Source organism: Rhincodon typus, chromosome 9, assembly GCF_021869965.1.
Source record: "Rhincodon typus isolate 14 chromosome 9, sRhiTyp1.1, whole genome shotgun sequence".
Taxonomy (NCBI): Eukaryota; Metazoa; Chordata; class Chondrichthyes; order Orectolobiformes; family Rhincodontidae; genus Rhincodon; species Rhincodon typus.
The window spans coordinates 34,449,454-34,474,037 of record NC_063340.1 but is presented as its reverse complement, the minus strand read 5'-3'; the positions used below and the strand labels follow the sequence as shown (position 1 = coordinate 34,474,037).

The following is a 24,584-nucleotide window of genomic DNA, read 5'->3' as shown; positions in this document are numbered from 1 at the left end:
GTCAGCCTCTCTGCTCCTATGATGCTGCTTGGCCTGCTGTGTTCATCCAGCCCTGCACCTCGTTGTCTCGGATTCTCCAGCATCTGCAGTTCCTACTATCTCTGATTCAATACTAGGGAGTACATTTTGAGATGAGAGAGATTTAAAAAGACATGAGGTAGATTTTTTTTTTACAGAGGTTTGCTTGTGGAATGAACTTTCCGAAAAAAGTGGTGGATGTGGGTACAATTACAATGTTTAAAAACACATTGTGATAGATACATGACTAGGAAAGGTTTGCAGGGATATGGGCCAGGAGCAGGCAGGTGGGACTAGTTTAGTTTGGGATTATGTTTGGCATGGTCTGATTCGCCACCCTCTAAAGAAATTCCTGCTCATTTCAGTTCAAATGGATTGTCACTTCACTCTGAGGTGTGCCCTTGGGTCCTTCTACTAGTGGAAACATCTTCTCCACTTCCAGGTCATGCAGTATTCTGTAAGTTTTGATCAGATCCCCCCTTATCCTTCTCAACTTCACTGAGTACAGACCCAGAGTCCTCAATCACTCCTCATGACTAGCCCCTCGCCCCCGGGATCATTCTTGCAAACCATCTCTGGACTGCTTCTAATGCCAGCACACCCATCCTTGGCTATGGGACCAAAAACTACTTAAATATTCCAAATGCAGTCCGAGTAGAGCTTCATATAGCCTAAGCAGTAGTCTCTGCACATGTGTTCGAGACCTCTTGAAATGAGTGCTAACATTGCATTTGCCTTCCTAACTGCCAACCAAACGTGCATGTTAACCATAAGAGAATTCTGAACAAAGACTCCCAAGTCCCTTTGCATTTCAGATTTCTGAAGCCTTTCCCCATTTAGAAAATAGTCTCTGCCTCTATTTCTATGGAAGTGTATAATCTCTCGCTTTCTCACATTATTTTCCACCTGCTACTTGTTTGCCCACTTTCCAAATTCTTCTGCAGCCTCCCTGTTTCCTCAACACTATCTGCATCTCTACCTATCTTTGTGTCATCTACAAACTTAGCAAAAATGCCTTCTGTTCCTTCATCCAGATGGTTAATGTATAACATGAATAGTTGTGGTCCCGACATTGACCCTGTGGAACTGACTGCCATCCTGAAAAAGATCCCTTTATCACCATTCTCTATTCTCTGCCAGTCAAGCAATCCTGTATCAATGTTAGTACCTTGCCCCTTACACCGTGGGCTCTTATTAGCATCCTCCTATGTAGCACATTATCAAGTATCTTCTGGAAATCCAAATAGATCGTATCCACTGGCAGGCTTTTGTCTAACTTGTTTGTTACCACCTCAGAGTTCTAACAGATTAGACAGGCTTGACCTCCCTTTGACAAAGCTGTGCTGACTCGGCCATATTTTACCGTGTATTTCAAAGTACTCCACAATCTCATCCTTAATAATGGAGAATCTTACCTACGACCAAGATCAGACTAACTGGCCTTGTTTTGCATACTGAATATATTTATGTACAACACTTAGTTCTTTGTTGACTGCCGCCCTTCATCTGGTGTGCCTTAAGTTAGATTCCTGATCCTTTCCATACACTGTCCTATTATTTGTTCTGGAAACTTTCATAAGCCCTGCTGAGCACCCGCCTTAACTTTTTCCATAATTTTCCATGCAGCAGAACCCCCGCCACCCCCAATTATTTAGTTTAAGCCTCTAACTACAGCCAAATGTGATTAACCAGGACTCTGGTCCCAGCATGATTCAGATGAATCTGTCCTATTGGAACAGCCCATGAGCTCAAACCCATTTCTCCTACTCAATCTTGGAGCCATGCATTTACCTCTGTAGTCTTGTTGACCTGTGCCAGTATCCTTGTGGCTAAGGTAGTAATCCAGAGGTTATTACCTTTTTGGTTCTGTATTTTATTTAAGCCTCTAGCTGCTCATTTTCTCTCAGCAGAACTTCTTTCCTGTCTCTGCCTTTAGTGTTGGTACTTTTGTGACCATGACAATTGAATCATTTCCCCTCCCACTCCAATTCCTCTGTAACTCAGATGAGATATCCTGAACCCGGGCACCAGGCAGGCAATATAGCCTTCAGGACTCTTGATCCTGTGTCTGTTACCGTGACTATACTGTCCCTGATTACAGCTACATTTCTGTTTTCTCTCCTCTCTTGAATGTCTCCCTGTACCTCAGTGCTATGGTAAGTTTGCTCATCCTACTTGGAGTCCCCCACTCTCATTCACACAGGGAGCAAGAATCTCAAACCTGTTCGAGCTCAAGGGCTGAAGCTCCTTCAGCACTACCTCTTGGGTCCTTCTACCTGCCACACTCAGAGTCACATTGTCCTGTCCCTGACCACTGACCGAACTTGAGGCAGATAATCTAAGAGATGTGACTGCTTCCTGACAAATGGTGTCCAAGTAACTTGGCCCCTCCCTGATGTGTTGTGGTATTCGAAGCTCGACTTCAGCTCATCAACTCTGAGCCAGAGTTCCTGAAGCAACCAACACTTGCTACGGATGTGGTAACTATGAACTGCAGTGGGGTCCAGCAGCTCCCATAACATGCAAATACAGCACGATCTGTCTTATTTACTTACTGACTTTTTAAAATTTCCTACTGGTCTTTTAGCTTGTAACCTCTAATTATTTTTCCAATTTACATTCAATCTGAGAGTAACCTGTAATAGTCAAGTTAGTAGTTACCACCAATCAATTAACTTAAGGTTTTCCTATGATGTCACTCTGTTGTGCTGGGTTTCTGATCCTGGGCTTCAATTTATCCTGTTTAAAAGACCTTACAGATTGGGCTGAGTCTTACTCTGGATGTGATCTCTCATTCCTGACCATGCACAGCTGCACTCATCAAATTCCAGCCTCTAAGAAATCCATGGTTTTAATTACTGCAGCACTGTTGGTTGTGCTGTCAAATTCCCCAAGCTCTGGCATTCTTTCCCTAATCCATCCTCCCTCTCCTTCTAAGATGCACCTTGAAATCTTTTCTATTGAATTTTGCCATTTGCCATAATATTGCCATCTGTAATTTGTTGTCAATTCTTACTTTTATAAGAGCGTAACACCATTAGACATAGGAGCAGAAATTAGGCCATTCGGCCCATCAAGTCTGCTCCGCCATTCAATCGTGGCTGATAAGTTTCTCAACCACATTTTCCCACTTTCGCTCCGTAACCTTTTGATCCCCTTGCCAATCAAGAACCTATCTATCTCTGTCTTAAATAGACTCAATGACCTGGCCTCCACAGCCTTCTGTGGCAGTGAATTCCATAGATTCACCACTCTTTGGCTAAAGAAGTTTCTCTTCATCTGTGCTGTGAAGGGTCTTCCCTTTTCTCTAAGGCTGTGCCCTCAGGTCCTAGTCTCTCCTGCTAATGGAAACATCTTCCCAACATCCACTCTAGACAGGCCTTTCAATGTTCTGTAAATTTCAATTCAATCACCCTCATCCTTCTAAACTCCATCAATTACAGACCCAGAGTCCTCAAATTTTCTTCTCCCATTAAGTGTTTCGTTCCTGGGATCATTCTCGTGAACCTCCTCTGGACCTGTTTCAGGGCCAGTACATCCATCCTGAGGCATGGGGCCCAAAATTGCTCACAATACTCTAAATGTCGTCTGACAGAGTCTTGGAGCTTCGGAAGTACATTCTTGTTTTTAAATTCTAATCCTCTCGAAATGAATGCCAACATTGCATTTGCCTTCCTAACTACCGACTCAACCTGCAAGTTAATCTTAAGAGAGTCCTGGACTAGGACGCCCAAGTCCCTTTGCACTTCAAATTTCTGAATTGTCTCCCCATTTAGAAAATAGTCTATGCCTTTATTCTTTTTACCAAAGTGCATGACCTTAAACTTTCTCACGTTGTATTCATCTGCCACTTTTTTGCCCACTGTCCTAACCTTCTAAATCCTTCTGCAGCCTCCCCAGCACCTCAATACCATCTGTCCCTCCACCTATCTTTGTATCAACTGCAAACTTATCCCTCAGTTCCTTCATCTAGATCTTTATAACATATAAAGTGAAAAGTTGTCCCTCCACAGACCCTTGCAGAACTCCACTAGTCACTGGCTGCAATCCTGTGAAATACCCTTTTATCCCCACTGTCTGCTTTCTGCCAGGGAAGCCAATCTTCTATCCATGCTAGTACCTTGCCTCTAACACCATAGGGTCTTATCTTACTCAGCAGCCTCTTGTGTGGCACCCTGTTGAGGCCTCCTGGAAGTCTAAGTAGATAACATCCATTAGCTCTCCTTTGTCTATCCTGCTTGTTACTTCTGCAAAGAATTCTAACAGATTTGTCAGGAATGACCTCCCCTTAATGAAATCATGCACTTTCAAGTATTCAGAAATCTCATCCTTCACAATGGACTCCAAAATCTTACCAATGACTGCGGTCAGACTAATCAGCTTGTATTTTCCTGTCTTTTGCCTTCTGCCCTTTTTAAACAGGGGTTAAGTTAGCAATTTTCCAGTCTTCTGGGACCCTCCCTGACTCCAGTGATCCCCAAACGATCACCACTAATGCCTCCACTATCTCTTCAGCCATCTCCTTCAGAAGTCTGGAGTGTAGTCCATCTGATCCAGGTGCTTTGTCCATGTTCCGACCTTTGTTTTTCTAGCACCTTCTCCTTGGTGATGGCCACCAATACTCACCTCTGCCCCTGACTTTTTGGGATGAATTTTTGGGATGTCACTCATGTCTTCCACCGTGAAGACTGTTGCAAAGTACTTGTTCATTTCCTTAGCCATTTCTTTGTTCCCCATTATGACTTCTCCAGTGTCATTTTATGGAGGCGCAATGTCCACTTTTGCCTCTCTTTTGCCCTTTAGATATATAAAGAAACTTTTTGCAATCTTCTTTTATATTACTGGCTAGCTTACCGTCATATTTAATTTTCTCCCTCCTTATTTCTTTTTTTAGTTGTTTTCTGTTGATCTTTGTAGGCTACCCAATCCCCTGGCTTCCCACTGACTTTTCCATATTATATGCTTTCTCTTTCGCTATCCCTGACTTCCCTTGTCAGCCATGGTTGCCTCATCCTCCCTTTAGTATGTTTCTTTCTCCTAGGGATGAATTTTTGCTACGTCTCCCGAGTTACTCCCAGGAACTCCTGCCATCAGTGTTCCACTGTCTTTCCTGCTAGGCTCCTGTCCCAGTCAATTCTGGCCAGCTCCTCACCCATGCCTCTGTAGTTACCTTTATTCAACTGTAATACCGTTGCATTTGATGCCAGCTTTTCCCTCTCAAATCACAGAGTAAATTCTATCGTATTATGGTCACTGCCTCCTAAGGGTTCCTTCACTTTAAGGTCCTTTATCAAGTCTGCCTCATTGAACACTCAATCCAGAATTGTCTGTTCCCTAGTGGACTCCACCATAAGCTGCTACTTTCCACAAATTCCTTTTCTTGCAATCCACTACCAACCTGATTTTTCCCAGTCCACCTGCGTATTGAAATCCCCCATGATCACTGTAACCTTGCTTTTCTTACACTCCTGTTCTATCCTCTGGTGTATCTTGTGCCCCATATCCTAACTACTACTACTACTTATAGATTGTGAAACACCTTAGAGACATTATGTTAAAGTGCAATATAAATATGTTTATTTCTAATACAAATTACTTGAGTACCTGTAAAGAACAGCACAGAGCTTGTAGGCCATGTTTGTGTTACTACCTCTCAGCTGTGACTCTACCCCAGGAACCCCACAGATGTGAATGGTGGTTGAAAAAACTGTTGATCTTTCCTGCAATTGTTGTTGTAAGCTATGACTTTCTTTTATAAAAATTCGCTAACTCATTATTGAAGAGAACCAGTAACCTCTCACCAACCACTGGAAGCATCCAGCGAAAGACCACTGAAGCCGATTTCAGAATTAATTATGTTCAGAAAGTTTAGGAAAAGTTTTATTGGGGAACACTTCAGATCGTTTTGTTTGAGTTCACACCTGGTTACAGTCGTAAAGCAGACAACATGAAGCCAAAGCAATACAAGGCAAATGGTAGCCTTGCCTAAAGTGACATTTTTGTAAAACGTGAATGCACATGTCATTCAAGCTTTTCTATTATATTTAGAGTTGATTCCATAGCAAAATGGAAATAACCAGAACAATGCATTGCTAGCCAGTTGGATGACTTTGATATAATATGTAAAATCTTCAATGCAAATTCACTTCAGTTAGACACATTAGCAGTTGTATTAATACATTTTACTATTGCTATGCACACTAAATATTAACTTGTTGTAACTTGCTGGGGTAGTGTGCTGGAAATCAAATCCCATTATTCTGGAGTCATCAAAAAAGTTAAAGATTTTAAAAGTACACAAAGTCCTCAATTTATCTTACTTTCTGACCCGCGTTGATAGGAAGCATGGACCAGGTTTCTTTACTGAATAAGGATCGCTATTTGTTGCAAGTAATTAGACTCTAGTTCCAGGTCAATCATTAGAAACTGTTTGCTTATAATACTATTAATTAAAACTCTAATGTCTCTATAAAGTCCCCCTTGCATACACACAGACAAGCAGACAGGGAGAAATAGGTTGTGGACAGAGGGGGACAAACGGTTCAGTAGTCTTTGTTCTGAGGTATCTTTGTTGATATGATCCTTATGACTTTTTCTATTGGTTACTGCATTGCTTCAGTGGTCTTTCGCTGGATGCTTCCAGTGGTTGGTGAGAGGTTACTGGTTCTCTTCAATAATGAGTTAGTGAATTTTTATAAAAGAAAGTCACAGATTACAACAACAATTGCAGGAAAGATCAACAGTTTTTTCAAGTTTGTAGCAAGTTTTAACAGCAGAAAACATAGCCTGCTCTGGAACTGGGGAATACTCTCTCTAAGTTGTTCTCAGCTCCAAACTGTTCAGTTATCGGAGAACCTATCTCCAGTTGTTGATCGCCAAAGAAGTTGGCATTCTTAACTGGTCACGAGTCCATGGACCAGTCAACGTCTTGTTACCAGCAAAAGCTGCATTTGTACACCATGTAACTCCAAATTGTCTGCAACTGAAACTGCATTTACTGCCTGTTCAAGTATTTGTTTATAAATCTAGCTATGAGTGTAAGGTTACTTGCTTTTGAAAACTTATACCCTTTCAAACACTGGTTTCAAAACAATTATTTCATTTCGGTTCCCGTTTTTCTTTTTTAAAAAAACGACAGTTTTTAATAACTAAAACACAGAGTTTAATGAAACTGCATGCAAATCAGACTGATTTGATGTCACCAGCTCTTGCTGCACTCCAAGTTAGACCGTAATCAACATCAATGTGGAAGAGGTCAAGTGGTAGACGCAACAAGTGGGATGACAACATAAAAGTATCCCTTTACAGCAAGGGCCTTACCACTAATGAGGGGCCAGAAAATCCCTGCACCGTAACATTTGGCATTAGCAACATATTGTAACTACTTGAGTAACTAAAGCTGAGGATTTCAACAGTTTTGTTTAAAGTGGGGGAAAAATATCCTGACCCATGAAATATGGACGAGATATTGCAGGTTGACACTGTACCATTTTTTTAACAAATGCACAACTGTGATGTTATGATTTCAACCCTCTTTATGTTCTAATAACACAGTTTTTTTTATTTTGTTTTAATTAAAAGTCTAGGTTAGAATTTGGTGAAAATTTTAATGGTGCTGTTACTTGAATGGCCCAGTTTCTCAATCCCATCATTTTGTGTTCAGTCCATTAGCTTGGTTGTATATTTAATTTTGTTCATTTTAATTGTTTTTTTATTGGTTGCTGGAGGCTATTATAGTCATAAGTAAATTCTTCTGTTGATTTGAAGTTAAATTCAAGCCCTGTGTGAACCATTGGTGAAGCATTCATATATTCAGCAGTTAGATTTGTGCTTCCTGTACCTGAGGTGGGTAGACAGATAGTAATGAATTTCTGTACTGAATAGAATACCAGATATCCTCTATTTCCACACTTTTGCAGATGGAGTCATTGTTTGGAAGTTTGCCAGAAATGCTCCAGTTTCAGAAGATGTTTCTGCAGACACTTGACGATGGTATTGCTTTATCACCTGATTTTAGCAAGCTGGAAACTCCATCACAATTTAAAGTAAGTGAACAATTTGAGTGCAGAATCAGGGATAATTCAGTAAGTGGGCTGTTACGTACATCTATAACAATCTAATAGAATTACAATGACTCCTATTAAGACTCATTACAAAACTAGGATAGTTGTTTGGTGTATATTGTATTGGATCTGAATAAATCTTATGTGGGGTATTCCTAAGGTCTAAGAGCTAAAATATCTGATCTGATAGGAATTAAAATATCTGATCTGCATGGAAATTGTTTCAAGGATCTTTCACTGTTTACAGGAGTATTTGCATCAAACGTGCATGAATTGTGATATGAATTGTGTGCAAGGTTTGGTCTAAAATAATTCAGTTGTACTCTGATGTTCCAACCAGCCAACTATACGGCCAGACCTTTTCCAGCTGGCCGCACATTATCTATACCTATGGACTGACTTGAAGGGAGTCAATATATTTCAGTAAATAAAAAGGTAGATTTCAGTGCAGTTAATTTCAGGGTTTTACACAGTCCCAGGTACAATGTTAGATCTGGAAAAGGTCTGTTGCTTTAGATGATCTGGTTGGAGCTGTCAAATCAGAATGCAACAGAACCTTTCTTAGTCATTCCATAGAACAACTTGAATTCATATACAAGTGCAAAGTGCTTTCCCAGGAGTGTTACCAAATAAAAATCTGACACAGAACCAGACAAAGTGGTAAGACATTAAAAATAGGAGCAGAAATACATGTTCAGCACCACAAGCCTGCTCTGCCTTTCAATAAGATCATGGCTGATCCCACAACCCTCACGTCCACTTTTCAGCCCTGTCCCCATATCCCTTGATTTCCCTATTGATCAAGAATCTATCAATCTCAGCCTTAAATATACACAAGGACTCTGCCCTATCAGCTCTCTGTGGTAAGGAGTTCCAAACGTACTCAATCCTCAGAAGAAATTCCTCCTCATCTCAGTCTTAAATTGGCACCACTTAATTCTGAGTTTTTGCCTTCTATTCTGAGATACACCCATGAAGGGCAATAGCTTCTCAGCGTTTACCCTGTCAAGCCTCTTGAGAATCCCATATGTTTCAATGAAATCACCTCCCATTCTTCTAAATTCCATTGACCAGTCTCAGCCTTTTTAACCTTTGCTTGTAAAACAATTGCTCCATACCGGGGAATAATTCCAGTGAACTTTCTCTGAGCTGCCTCCAATTAAATAGTTGCTTTGCTTAATGGGGGAACCAAAACTGCTCACAATGCTCCAGAAGTGGCCTCACCAGCACCCTGTACAGTTATATTAAGATTTCCCTACTCTTGAACTCCAACATTCCATTAGCCTTCCTGATTACTAGCTGCATCTGTGTGTTAGCTTTCTGTATTTTTTGCATGTAGACCCAAGCCCTTTTGTGTTGCAGCTTTCTGCAGTTATTTTCCATTTAAATAATAATCAGTTCTTTTGTTTTCCCTTCCAAATTGAACAACTTCATGATCTCCCACATTATACACCATTTAGACATCTGTTTATATCCCCCTCAAAACTTGCCTTTCCATCCATTTTTGTCATCTGCAAATTTAGCCACAGTTCTGAGGGCCACTCAACCCAAAACATTAACCCTGATTTCTCTATAGATGCTGCCAAACCTGCTGAGCTTTTCCAGCAATTTGTTTTTGAAAGCCACAATACACTTTATTCCTCCATGTCATCAATTATCTCTTGTAAACTGCTGTGTTCCCAGCACTGCAACAAAGCCTTACGGGTGGTTAAAAAGGCATTTGGCACGCTTGCCTTCATTGCTCATTCCCTTCAGTGTAGGAGTTGGGAAGTCATGCTGAAGTTTTACAGGACATAGGTGAGGCCAGTTCTGGTCACCCAGTTATAGAAAGGAATTTAGTAAGCTGGAGACGGCTCAGAAGAGATTTACCAGCATGTTGCCGGGAATGGAAGGTTTGAGTTATAAAGAAAGGCTGGATAGGCTGGGACTTTTTCACTGGAACGTAGGAGGTTGAGAGGTGACCTGATAGAAGTTTACAAAATAATGAGAGGTACAGATAGAGTTAATGGTAGTTGTCTTTTCTCTAGGATGGGGGATTTCAAGGTGTTTTTAAGGTGAGAGGAGAGAAAATTGAAAAAGAGATCAGATGCAATTTTTTTACACAGAGGAATGTTTACGTGTGGAATGAACTCCCCTGAGGAAGTGGAGGATGTGGGTACAATTACAACATTTAAAAAATATTTGGATAGGTACATAAATAGGAAAGGTTTCGAGGGATATGGTCCAGGAGCAGACAGGTGGGACTAGTTTAGTTTGGGATTATGTTTGGTATGGACTGGTTGGACTGAAAGGTCTGTTTCTGTGCTGTATGACAATGACAAGCTGCATTTGATATGGAAATGAGTCTATTGAACATAGAACAGTACAGCACTGTACAGGTCCTTCGGCCTACGATGTTGTCCTGACCTATTATCCTACTAAGATCAAACTATCCTGCATACCCTACATTATACTATCATCCATTTACCTTTCCAAGAGTCGCTTAAAAGTTTCTAAAGTATCTGACTCCACTACCACGGCCGGCAGTACATTCCACACGCTCACCACTCTCTGTGTAAAGAACCTACCTCTGACATCTCCCCTATATCTTCCTCCAATCACCTTAAAATTATGCCCCCTGGTAATAGTCATTTCTGCCCTGGGAAAAAGTCTCTGGCTATCCACTGTATCAATGCCTCTCATCTCTATCAAGTCGCCTCTCATCCTTCTTCGCTCTGATGAAAAAAGCCCTAGCTCCTTCAACCTTTCCTTTTAAGTCCTGCCCTCCAGTCCAGGCAGCATCCTAGTAAATCTCCTCTGCACCCTCTGTAAAGCTTCCACATCCTTCCTATAATGAGGTGACTAGAACTGAACACAATATTCCAAGTGTGATCTAACCAGGGTTTTACAGAGCTGCAGCATAACCTCGTGGCTCTTAAACTCAATTCCCTGGCCAATGAAATCCAACACACCATATGCCTTCTTTACAACCCTATCAACTTGGGTAGCAACTTTGTGGGATCTATGGACGTGGACCCCAAGATCTCTCTGTTCCTCCACACTGCCAAGAATCCTGCCATTAACTCTGTATTCTGCATTCAAATTTGATCTTCCAAAATGAATTACTTCACACTTTTCTGGGTTGAATTCTACCTGCCACTTCTTTGCCCAGCTCTGCATCCTGTCAATGTCCCGTTGCAACCTACAACGGCTCTCCACGCTGTCCACAACTCCACCAACCTTCGTGTCATCGGCAAACTTACTAACCCACGCTTCCACTTCCTCATCCAAGTCATTTATAAAGATCACAAACAGCACAGTCCCAGAACAGATCCCTGCACACCACTGGTCACCGAGTTCCAGGCTGAATACTTTCCATCTACTACTACAGTCTGCCTTCTATTGGACAGCCAGTTTTGTATCCAGACTGCCAAATTTCCCCAAATCCCATGTCTCCTTACTTTCTGAATGATCCTACTGTGGGGAGCCTTTTCAGATGACTTGCGAAACTCCATATACACCACATCCCACTGCTGTGCCTTCATCGATGTGTTTTGTCACATCCTCAAAGAATTCAATAAGGCTTGTGAGGCATGACCTGCCACTCACAAAGCCATGCTGACTATTTCTAATCAAACTGTGCTTTTCCAAATAATCATAAATACTATCTGTTAGAATCCTCTCCAGTAATTTGCCCACCGCAGAAGTAAGACTGACCAGTCTGTAACTCCCAGGATTATCCCTATTCCCTTTCTTGAACAAGGGAATGACATTTGCTACTCTCCAATCATCTGGTACTACTCTAGTAGACAGTGAGGATGCAAAGATCATCGCCAAAGTGGCAGCAATCTCTTCCCTCTCTTCCCATTGAAACCTTGGGTATATCCCAAGGAAGGTAAGCTTTAGTTATAAAAGTCTTACCTCGCGTGACTGCGGCCTTCAGTTGTTCAGCGGAGGAGGAGTCCCAGAGTGGGACAAGCAGGATAGAGAATCCCACATGGTGTGTTGCCTGCCTGGTGTCAGGGTGCGAGACATCTCTGACCAGCTTGAGAGGATACTAGAGAGGGAGGGGGAGGATCCAGTTGTTGTGGTCCACGTTGGTACCAACAACATCGGCAGGACTAGGAAAAAAGACCTGTTTCAGGATTATGAAAAGCTAGGAACAAAACTAAAAAACAGGTCTTCAAGGGTCATAATCTCTGGATTGCTGCCCGAGCCACATGCAGATTGGCATAGGGAGGCGAGGATCAGGGAAGTAAACACGTGGCTAAAAGAGTGGTGTGGGAAAGAGGGTTTCCTTTTCATGGGGCACTGGCATCAGTTCTGGGACAGGAGGGATCTATACCGCTGAGATGGACTCCACCTGAACAGAGCCGGGTCCAGTGTTCTGGCGAAAAGGGTAAATAGGGAGGTCAGTAGGACTTTAAACTAGTAAGTAGGGGGGAAGGGTGGAGTGAGCGTACAAGGAGTATAACAATTAATGTAAGGCAAAGCAGCAGGTTAGCAGGTGATGAGGAAGCTTCAACTCCATTTAAAATTAGGATAAAAGTTAAAGGGAAGGAGAACTCAAGAGCTGTTAGTAATGGAGGTGATAGGACCCAAAAAGAAGATGCAAAAACTGCATAAGGGCACTTTATCTGAATGCTCGGAGCATTCGAAACGAGGTGGGATGAGTTGATGGCGCAAATCATGGCAAATGGGTATGATTTAGTGGCCATTACAGAGACATGGTTGCAGGATGGTTGTGACTGGGAGTTAAATATCCAGGGGTATCAAACTGTTCGGAAGGATGGACAGGAAGGTAAGGGAGGTGGTGTCGCTCTGATTTTTAAGGATGATATCAGGGCGGTAGTGAGAGATGTTGTTGGTTCTACTGAACAAAAGGTTGAATCCATTTGGGTGGAGATGAGGAATAGCAGGGAGAAGAAGTCAATGGTAGGTTTGGTCTATAGGCCACCAAATAGTGACATCATGGTGGGGCGGGCAATAAACATAGAAATAGCTAATGCATGTAAAAATAGTACAGCAATTATCATGAGGGATTTTAATCTACATATCGATTGGTCAAACCAGGTCGGTCATGGCAGCCTTGAGGAGGGGTTCATAGAATGCATCCGCGATAATTTCCTTGAACAATATGTAATGGAACCTACGAGGGAACAAGCTAACCTAGATCTAGTCCTGTGTAATGAGACAGGAATAATTAATGATTTCACAGTTAGGGATCTTCTCAGAAGGAGCGATCACAGTATGGTTGAATTTAAAATACAGATGGAGCATGAGAAGGTTAAATCCAGTACCAATGTCCTGTGCTTAAACAAAGGAGACTATGATGGGATGAGGGAGGAGTTAGCTAAGGTAAAATGGGAGCAAAAACTTTATGGTGGGTCAATTGAGGAACAGTGGAGGACTTTCAAAACAATTTTTCACTGTGCTCAGCAGAAGTATATTCCAGTGATAAGGAAGAGCTGTAGGAAAAGAAATAGTCAACCATGGATGTCTAAGGAAATAAAGGAAAATATCAAATTAAAAAAAAAACATGCAAAAAAGCAAAGATTAGTGGGAAACTAGTAGACTGGGAAATCTTTAAAGACCAACAGAAAGCCACAAAAACAGTTATAAAGAAAAGTAAGATAGATTATGAGAGTAAACTAGCTCAGAATATAAAAACAGCAGCAAAAGTTTCCATAAATATATAAATCGTAAAAGAGTGGCGAAGGTAAACATTGGTCCTTCAGAGGATGAGAAGGCCAATTTAATAACTGGCAATGAGGAAATAGCCGAGGCATTAAACAGTTATTTTGTGTCGGTCTTCACAGTGGAAGACACAAATAACACGCCGCAACTGATGGCAAGAAGGTGAAAGCAGGTGAGGACCTAGAAACTATCATTATCACTAAGGAGGCAGTGCTGGGCAAGCTAATGGGGCTAAAGGTAGACAAGTCTCCTGGCCCTGATGAAATGCATCCCAGGGTACTAAAAGAGGTGATGGGGGAAATAACAAATGCACTAGTAATTATTTACCAAAATTCACTGGACTCTGGGGTGGTTCCCGCAGATTGGAAAACAGCCAATGTGACGCTGCTGTTTAAAAAAGGAAGTCGACAAAAAGCAGGTAACTATAGGCCAGTTAGCTTAACTTCAGCAGTGGGGAAAATGCTTGAATCTGTCATTAAGGAAGAAATAGCAAGACATCTGGATATAAATTCTCCCAGTGGGACCACCCAGCATGGGTTCATGAAGGGTGGGTCATGTTTAACTAATTTGGTGGAGTTCTTTGTGGACGTTACTTGCACGGTGGCCAATGGGGAACCTGTGGATGTGGTGTATCTGGATTTCCAGAAGGCATTTCACAAGGTGCCACACCAAAGGCTGCTACATAAGAGAAAGTTGCACAGTATTACAGGTAATGTATTGGCATGGATAGAGAATTGGTTGACCAGTAGAAAGCAAAGAGTAGGGGTAAATGGGTGTTTTTCTGGTTGGCGGTCAGTGGCTAGTGGTGTGCCTCAGGGATCAGTGTTGGGACCGCAATTGTTTACAATTTATATCGATGAATTGGAGTTGGGGACTAAGTGTGGTGTGTCAAAATTTGCAGATGACACTAAGGTGAATGGTAGAGCAAAGTGTGCAGAAGACACTGAAAGTCTGCAGAGGGATATAGATAGCCTTAAGTGAGTGGGCAAAGGTCTGGCAGATGGAGTACAATGTTGATAAGTGTGAGGTCATCCATTTTGGTAGGAATAACAGCAAAATGGACAATGTTTTAAATGGTAAAAAATTGCAGCATGCTGCTGTGCAGAGGGACTTGGGTGTCCTTGTGCATGAATCGCTAAAAGTAGGATTGCAGGTGCAGCAGGTGATTAAAAAGGCAAATGGAATTTTGTCTGTCATTGCTAGAGGGATGGAGTTTAAAAGCAGAGAGGCTATGCTGCAGCTGTATAGGATCCTGGTGAGGCCACACCTGGAGTACTGTGCGCAGTTTTGGTGTCCTTACTTGAGAAGGGATATACTAGCACTGGAGGGGGTGCAGAGGAGATTTACTCGGTTGATTCCAGAGTTGAGAGGGTTGGATTATGAGGAGAGACTGAGTAGACTGGGATTATACTCATTGGAATTCAGAAGAATGAGGGGAGATCTTATAGAAACATATAAGATTATGAAGGGAATAGATAAGGTGGAGGCAGGGAGGTTGTTTCCGCTAGCAGGTGAAACTAGAACTAGGGAGCATAGCCTCAAAATAAAGGGAAGCAGATGTAGGACTGAGGTCAGGAGGAATTTCTTCACCCAAAGGGTTGTGAATCTGTGGAATTCCCTGTCCAGTGAAGCAGTTGAAGTGACCTCGCTGAATGTGTTTAAGGCAAGGCTGGATAAATTTTTGAACAGTAAAGGAATTAAGGGATATGGTGTGCGGGCGGGTAAGTGGAGCTGAGTCTCAAAAAGATCAGCCATGATCTTATTGAATGGCGGGGTAGGCTCGAGGGGCCGGATGACCTACTCCTGCTCCTAGTTCTTATGTTCTTATCCCGTCTGGTCCAGGGGACTTATCTATCCTAATGTTTTTCAAAACTTCTGGCATACCCTCCTTCCTAACATCAACCTATTCAAACATACCTGCCTGTGTCATGCTGTCCTCACAAACATCAAGGTCCCTCTCACTGGTGAATACTGAAGTAAAATATTCATTAAGGACCTCCTCTGACTCCAAGCACAAGTTCCCTCCGCTATCCCTGATTGGCCCTACCCTCACGCTGGCTATCCTCTCGTTTCTCACATAAGCATAGAATGCCTTGGGGTTTTCCTTGATCCTGCGCACCAAGGTTTTTTCATACCCCCTTCTAGCTCTCCTAAGTCCCTTCTTCAGTTCCTTCCTGGCTACCTTGTCGACCTCTAGAACCCTATTTAGTTTAGTGGAAATATCAGTTGCCTGCTTGGTCTGTTAAAAAGAACTGATACTTTGAGAAGTTTACAAGCTGGATGTTAAATACATAATGTGTGCAATACTGTTTATTTGACATGTGCTTGCCCCCACCCCCAGCAGAATAATAGTTATCATACCTTATGTTTCCCATGGTGTATGCTTCATTTCCACAAGACATGTTGGAATTTTTTAGATATTTTGCAGTTTATACTGGGTTCAGGTTGGACAAAATAATACGAAATTAAGTAGCCAACGAGAAAATGAAAATCGGCTCCAGGGCAGTCAGACTGAAATGTGTAGAATCAATCACAGATGTAGAGCAGCAGCACCCTGGATTTACACATCAGATTTCTATACAGTGGCCATTGTTAAAAGGTTCTTCCCACTGAGTTTATATCATATGAGATCAAGATGAAAACTTTGCTTTGCCGCATTACCATAGACCATTGGTTCATCAGTGTATAGTCACAGGAAATGAATGGTTTCCAAAGTTATGTAGCAATTAAATGTGATGTGAAGTTAACACAGTCTCTCTGCTTTCTGTAACATGACAATTTATTTATTATATATGTAAGATTTTTGAATTATGATCAAGCCACTAAGCATTTGTCAATGCAAAACGTAATAACGAAGCTTTTTCCTTGATCTCACCTGAATACTCAGCAAAGGTACAGTTTAAAGCGGGGGTCACTGTATAGTAATCAGGAATGATGTCCACATAAAGCAGTCTGTCAACGTTTCCTAGACAACAAGGTGCAGGGCTGGATGAACACAGTAGGCCAAGCAGCATCATAGGAGCAGAGAGGCTGACGTTTCGGGCCTAGACCCTTCATCAGAAAAGGGGGAGGGGAAGGGGGTTGTGAAATAAATAGGGAGAGAGTGGGAGGCGGATAGAAGAGGGATAGAGGAGAGGATAGGTGGAGAGGAAACAAACAGGTCGAAGAGGCGGGGATGGAGCCAGTAAAGGTGAGTGTAGGTAGGGAGTTAGGAAGGGGATAGGTCAGTCCAGGGAGGACGGACAGGTCAAGGGGGCGGGATGAGGTTGGTCGGTAGGAGATGGAGGTGCGGCTTGAGGTGGGAGGAGGGGATAGGTGGGAGGAAGAACAGGTTAGGGAGGCAGGGACGAGTTGGACTGGTTTTGGGATGCGGTGGGGGGAGGGGAGATTTTGAAACTTGTGAAATCCACATTGATACCATTGGGCTGCAGGGTTCCCAAGCGGAATATGAGTTGCTGTTCCTGCAACCTTCGGGTGGCATCGTTGTGGCACTGCAGGAGGCCCAGGATGGACATGTCGTCTGAGGAATGGGAGGGGGAGTTGAAATGGTTCGCGACTGGGAGGTGCAGTTGTTTGTTGCGAACCGAGCGTAAGTGTTCTGCAAAGCGGTCCCCGAGTCTCCGCTTGGTTTCCCCGATGTAGAGGAAGCCACACCGGGTACAGCGGATGCAGTATACCACATTGGCAGATGTGCAGGTGAACATCTGCTTGATGTGGAAAGTCTTCTTGGGGCCTGGGATGGGGGTGAGGGAGGAGGTATGGGGGCAGGTGTAGCACTTCCTGCGGTTGCAGGGAAAAGTGCCGGGTGTGGTGGAGCTGGAGGGGAGTGTGGAGCGGACAAGGGAGTCACGGAGAGAGTTGTCCCTCCGGAAAGCAGATAAGGGTGGGGAGGGAAAGATGTCAACGTTTCCTGTCCAGGTGCACATCAAACTGGACCTGGTTAACAAAGTCCCAGAGAACCGGGAGGTCAATGGAGTTGTGCCACAATAGTCAGCACCTGCAGGAGAGCTTGATGATGCAGTTATTTCCATTTCCCACCAACCATTCTTGTTGTCTCTTCCAGTTTTATTGCTGTTTTGAACGGTGGATTTGTGTCTGAACTGATGCTGACTAAATATACACTGAAAACAGGTGTTCAGCCTATTAATCAGAGCTGCTTTATTCTTCATCACACATTAGGAGAACTGCAATTTAAACTTTTGCACCTCAACCTCTGACATACTTGTATGTGATGCTTTGTACAGAATTCGCACAATACATGTAGCTTCAGGGCTTTAGCTCATCAAGTATTAAGACTGTGTTCACTTAGCATTGCAATCATTTGATGTGTTTGTTTCAGAAGCTCTTGTTTTCCCTGGGTGGTTCATTCCTTTATTATGCTGACCACTTCAAACTCTACAGCGGCTTTTGTGCAAATCACAGAAAGGCCCAGAAAGTTTTGGAAAGAGGTAAGTTAACATAAAGAATAAATATTATGACATCTCGATTAAGTATTGAATTTGTTTTTTTCTTGGGCATGGCGAGCAAGTGTTGTTTTACTTGCTCTTGTTGGATTACCACTCCACACCTTTTTGCATTGGGACCTAGTTTGACATTTCTTCATTGCTCTCCTGAAAGTGCTTACTCTGCTCCTCACTTTAATGACAGTGATTATGTATCTCTCCTCACTCCTTCCGACAGTGATCACCTCACTCCTCACTCCCCCTGATAGTGACCCCAACAGAGGTGATATTCACTCTCTTATTACAGCAACAGTGATCAACAATGATCAGCCCCGCTCAGACACACTGAGTAATTAGGATCCCTTGCCCTCCTCTGTCTGTGATCAAATCCCTCCCCATGTCCCCTGACAGTGATCTCCCCTCATACCTCCTGACAAATCTGGTTCTTCTGATTGCTTGGATAGGAGTCAGGGATTTGAGAACATGCACCAGGAGGGCAGACACAGGACAGTGAGCCCTGATTATTGTCTAGGACTGAAGAGGATTTGAAAAGGGTTTGAGTGTGGTCTGTGGTTCAAGGAGTGGAAGAACAGGTGAGTGCAAAAACAGTCTTTGGTTTGAGGACGTGAGAGGTGTGAGTGAGTGTGAGAACTGTGCGTGACTTGATTGGTAGGTGGGTTGGGTGCAGGTGGATATGAGCACTATCTTTGTTTCAGGAAAGGTGCAAGTAATGAAAGTATTGAGGGGGTGGGATGGGGGTTGTTGTTCAACACTTGCTGTGTGGATGCTAAGCGTTGCTTTGGTTACTAGAGCTTTAATATTGCAGCCAAATTACCTAGAGGTACACTACTCAACAGGCTTTAGAGCAGCCACAAAGAGCAAAGTAAATCCATGTAAAAGAGCAGGGCAAGTAAAGACAAAGCAGCCATTGTCTGTGTGGTTCTGGGCATCCATGGAGCAATCGGGAACGGTGAAACCAGCAACAGGAAGTTTAAACTTCCCATGTAAGTGCCATAAATATGTTTACATCAGGACTTCCTCAGGGTCCAGAAGAGTAACAGAAATTGAATCAGAGGCCTCATCCCATTTGGAAAATCTGGTCTATTAAGTGAAAAGTGCAGAATCTCTGAAGTGCTCTACTTCGGTCAGAAGTAGTAATTGACAGGTACAGCATTAGAATGGGTTTCTACCTCAGTTATTGACTGAAAACTGACTGTTGCTTCAAGAATACACAGAAAACTGATTTGCTGTTCCATTTTTCTCAGAGAAAATTAAATGTAGAAGCTGAGAGGAGAAAAACCATAACTCCATTAATCAATAATTGCCAATGATGTGCCATATAATGTGCATTTATCAGTTAATTACTGACATTGAACACCTATCTGGAGAAGGCAATTGTTATTTTTTTCATTGATACAGTGCTTCTGTTTGTTTCTGATTTACATCTTTTCTAGAATTAAATGCAGAGTATAATTTTCAATTCCCTCAACATTTTGAAGATTTGTGGTTATAGCCCCATCTGCCTGTACTAGTATGTTGTTCCAGTATCTTGTGAATTGAAATTGAGACATTTCTCTTTCTGACTTGAGATTTATTTTGATAGTTGCCCTGTTATTTTAGAAACTACATGTGAGAATATGGGATGACTTTGTGCCATCCTATAAATGTTTAAAGGAGATGGCATGACAAAATTTACATTGGAAGATCCTGCACACTTACTAGCCACTAGAACCTATTTTATCCATGGTCACATATACTGCGCTGAAGTACCATGAATTCGACCACCATCACACCACCTCGCATAAAATTCTGCAACAACATCGTTTAATTCCCAGTCTGTGTTGTATTAAAATAACTCCATAGAAGCTGGTATCCATCACCAAATCACCCATGTATTTAAACATGAGCAATCCTTGACTCTAGTACTGCCTCATTCAGAGTCAGGTACCAGAGTGTAATCATCTCTGACACTCCACTTTTTATATGTCAGCCAGGGCTCCTTGATTGGACCAGATTAACAGCCGCAATCAAGGAACTCTCATTCTGAGGTCCAGCTGGCTGACCTCATTACAATCACGAAGTATGACTACAGGGAGTGACATATTGATACTAAACTGCTCCATAGGGACAGTAGAAGTATTTTGGAGCCAGTGTCAAGGCACTTCCTAGCAGAAAGCTGTGTGGAATTGCAAAAGAATTGAATTATGTAGATCACTCTCGTGAGTACAGTTGGTTCCCAAATTGGGATTGGTAGAATCATTAGCTACCAAATTAGATTGGGTAGTGCCCAAAGTTTTGGTGCCATGAGTGATGGTTTGGTTCACTATTTTGATTGGCTGTTGTTCTCTTAGATACTTAAAGGTTTGTCCTTAAAATTTGAAGAAGTCTGAAAGTAGTGATGCAGTGCACTGTGCAAGTCTCTGACTTTCTCCAAGTCATGGATACTGCAGTTTCTCTGCCTTAGGCATGACAGAATAAGCAGACAGAGGAGGATGAAATACTAGGTGTCAAAGGAAGAGGAGCAGGAAAAAAGCCTTGAAGCAGTAAATGAAATCTATCAAGAAATTTAAGGGAGTAATTTTACTGCTGCAACCTCAGCAAGGATCTATGCTTGTATGCTAAGTGTGAACGATATCTCCATTCTATTAAGGAGGTTTTTCCTGAAATCTGCAGCCTGTTACAGGAAGAACTAGAGTCCTAGAGCAGGATGTAAATTGATTTGCCAGAGGCTGCTTCCAGGTTGGCAACCACATTCACTGTGATTTAGAGGACAATATATCACATTCACTTTTTGAGAAAAGGTGGTGGAACAAGTACGTGATTTGCCCAGATAGAAGACTATATCAAGGTTATACCCTTCCACATGATGCAGCATCTGCTCACGCTGTGTCTTGCGCTCGCTCCTGCTCCTGCGTGCTCTCTCTGCCGCTCTTGCTCTCAACGCTCACTCTGTTGCAGTTGTATGTAAATTCAGATGTATGGTATCTGCAAATGTTTTAGCTTCCTCTTTGTCCAGCAAATGTGTAACCATACTCAGTACATCATGCAGGAAGTTTACTGGTATTGCGATAGCTGTTCACGATTTCATCTGCATTTATAACCTCATTATAACATAAATGGTGAAAATTGTCATCAGTATCTATAAAATGCAAGCATTTCAGCTCACAAAGGTTAAAGTTTGCTTTCTGGGATTTTTATGTGCTAATGTTTTTGACCACAGAAGTATGATCCTGCTGGGTATGTTTGTCCAGTCAGAACTGGATAAGGCAGTCTTTACAGGTGTTTTCCCATGGAGGGTAAACAGAGGGAATCCTAAGAAACCTGCTCAGGCACATCTGCTAAGAAGCAATTTGTGTTATCTAGGCACTTCCCAATCATCAGTTAGCATATTTAAGGTGAAGGACTTCTAGATCCACTAGTTTTGTCCCCATTACTGCCTCTGCAGACACTGGAAGGTTTGAATTGTAAAGATAGGCTGGGACTTTTCTCCCACTGGAGTGTAGGAGGCTGAAGGGGTTTATAAAATTGAGGTGTATAGATAAAGTGAATAGCCCAGGTCTTTTCCCCAGGGTAGAGGAATCTAAAACTGGACGGCATAGGTTTAAGGTGAGAGGGGAAAGATTTAAAAGGGACCTGATGGGCAACGTTTTTCCCCGCAGAGGGTGATGTGTATGTGGAATGAACTGCCAGAGGAAGTGGTAGAGGCGGGTACAATTACAACATTTAACAGACATTGGGACAGGTACTGTAGGAAAGGTTTAAGGGAATGTGGGCCAAATGCAGGCAAACGGGACTGGTTTGGTTTAGGAAACCTGGTTGGCATGGATGAGTTGAGCCGAAGTTCCTGTTTCCATGCTTTTTTGACTCTGGCCGCCAAACCTCTTAAAATAAAGAAAAGGAGAAAGAAGAAGAAGAAGCAGGAGGCACAGCATGCTCAGCCTTTATGAAGGGAAGACTGTTGTTTCTGCAGCTACCACATGGGACCTTGACTGGGAGTGACTTGAACCAATGGCCTTAGAGATGGAGATAGAGATAGCTGGTGAGTTGACTTTCTGTTGTAGCCTTCATCCATCATCACAACAATTGAGAATTAAGGATTTCCCTTCCACCTGATCTGCTACTGAGGATTTGGATTCTTCTGGATCATGTTTGGTTCAGAACTTCTCCCCAAGCCTACTTGTCAGGGTGACCCTAGTAGGTGCACCAGTCTCCAGATGGTGTAGATCTAGAGTTCACTGGCCCAGAAATCGTATCTGCAACACCAAGGTAACAATCTGAAAATTCCAAGTGTTTTGCCCCCACAGATAAACTTACCACCATTGCAAGGGAACAAGGAGGTGGGTGATGATGATCACTCTCTTTCAGTAAGGCATGAACTTCATGGCGTCGCCTTTGCCTTTTGGAGCGATTTTGCCACTAGATGCCAGGACAAGCAATGGGGCTAATTGAAGGACTGACGATCCTCAGATTTTGCCTGATACTGAGTTATCTTGATCACTCTACACCCAAAACTCTGAGGATAATACCAAGAAAGCATTCGAATATAGAACTACACAACCCGGTGTTCCAAAAGGTAACCCATCTTACTCGGAGCATTCAGTGCCACAGTTGGGTGTGATTGACCCCTTCCAGAGGGCGTACTCGGGAAGGAGGGGAGAGGACACTTGAACTCTAATTACCAGCACCATGTTCTGCCAATGTGACAGGTTAAAGACCACCTGGAGGCACACCCACTCCTGATGGCACCTGATAAATTACATCACCACCTGCACTCGAGAGCAAAGAGATGCGCACACCACAAGTGATGTATGGTACTGATGACTGCTTGACAGACTGCCGTATAATCAAGTTGATCGTGAATTTCTGGTATGTCAAATTTCGGCACAGACCTGCAAAGGCTGCCCACAGGAGATTTGACGCGAGCATCTCTATGGAAAGATGACACATGAGGCCTTTCTGCAAGTTCACCTGTCTGTGTTTGCTTCTCAAAGCTGCTTTTGTGTAAGGTTATTCTGAAAGTGTTAATATTGGAGGCTGCATTAAACTGTATTAAGCTGTCGTGAATCTGACTGTGATACCTGGGTCATAAAGGTGATAACCTACAGGCTACCCTTGACCTGTTGGAAGAAATGTAACGTACCAGAAAGGTCCATCTGATTCTCAATGAGACAGAAGTTTACCTCCAGCCAAAACTGGGGCTTGTGCCAAATCCCAGCTGCACAGTTGGAAGCATCTGTCAGTATATCAGTATCCATGTGTGCCCTACAGTAACCATAGGTCTGGAAATGCTATGTAGGATTCAGTGCATGAAATTCTCTTTTGAGAATCTGCTCATTAAATCTTCATTAAACATCAAATGCAGATAGACATGAAGGTCATATCTTCCCATTCCTGGCTTGAAGACTAAATGCTGTTATCCTGAGAATGGCACCAACCTTTTGTCCTATGTCACATCCTGTGATGGACCCTCAAAAATCCTATTACTGTGTTGTGCAACCCTGCAAGCTACTTTGCACACTAATATGGTAGCAACACATGAATGTTCATGGTAACAAACTGAACTAGTTTGTTACCTCCATTTTCTAAAGATGCTGACTTCTGCACTATCCTGTTTTCTGGCCCTACCTTTGTCTCACCTGATGCAGATCCCATTACTAAACCTACCTCGACACTGTGTACCATGGTAGTATCTAAGCAGAGAGGGGTGGTGTTTCTTCAACCTCTTCTTCCTCTCCACTTCTTGTTGTTCCACCACTGTTTGGGCAGGATATAGTCCTTTGGTATCTGAGAGGGCAAAGGTGCAAGTTACGATTGTGATGAAGGAAAGCAAAGAGGTAGATGCTTACACTAAGCGCAGTGTCTAAGCCAGAAGAGATTGCGGGATGAGAAGGCAGTGGGATGCAAGGAGGGAGGACAAGTTACAAGTATGCTGTCATCTTCGATGCTTTCAGCCTGGCTGCCAGAGAGGCTGATGTGATGGTTGTTCCATTGATGGTTGAGCACCACTTCCTCCATTAGCAAAAGGTTCTGTTCCCTGCAATGCGCCCCACCATATGCTAGGAGACGTGTTAGTGGATCTATAGTATGGTTGAATAATTGGCCAAATGTGCAAACTGAGAAATACAAGTGTAAGGTTAAAGTGACGTTATTAATGTTAGGTATGATTCGTGATTGATCAAGATTGTTGGAGGATAATGAAGGGGTAATGATGAATGGAGTAATACGTGAAGCTAGTAATATTTTAGAAGGTTATTGTCACTTACTACTTATTGCAGTCCTTGGAGCTTCATTGTTGTAATGATGCCAATAGTGGTCTCTTATTTCTTAAGCATCTATCTGCTGAGCGTCCTGGTCTTCTGTGAATCACCTATTTGTTGCCTTGTAT

The 24,584-nt window shown here is 42.7% G+C and overlaps 1 protein-coding gene across 1 annotated transcript in view; it reads left to right on the top strand.

Annotated features, from left to right (window-relative positions):
* Positions 1-24,584, top strand: part of tiam2a (TIAM Rac1 associated GEF 2a) — a 358,836-nt gene that overhangs the window by 316,002 nt on the left and 18,250 nt on the right. Inside the window, exons 16-17 of the mRNA XM_048601453.1 lie at positions 7,938-8,063; positions 18,097-18,205. Of these exons, the coding sequence (XP_048457410.1) occupies positions 7,938-8,063; positions 18,097-18,205 (235 nt within the window). The remainder of the gene's footprint in view (positions 1-7,937; positions 8,064-18,096; positions 18,206-24,584) is intronic.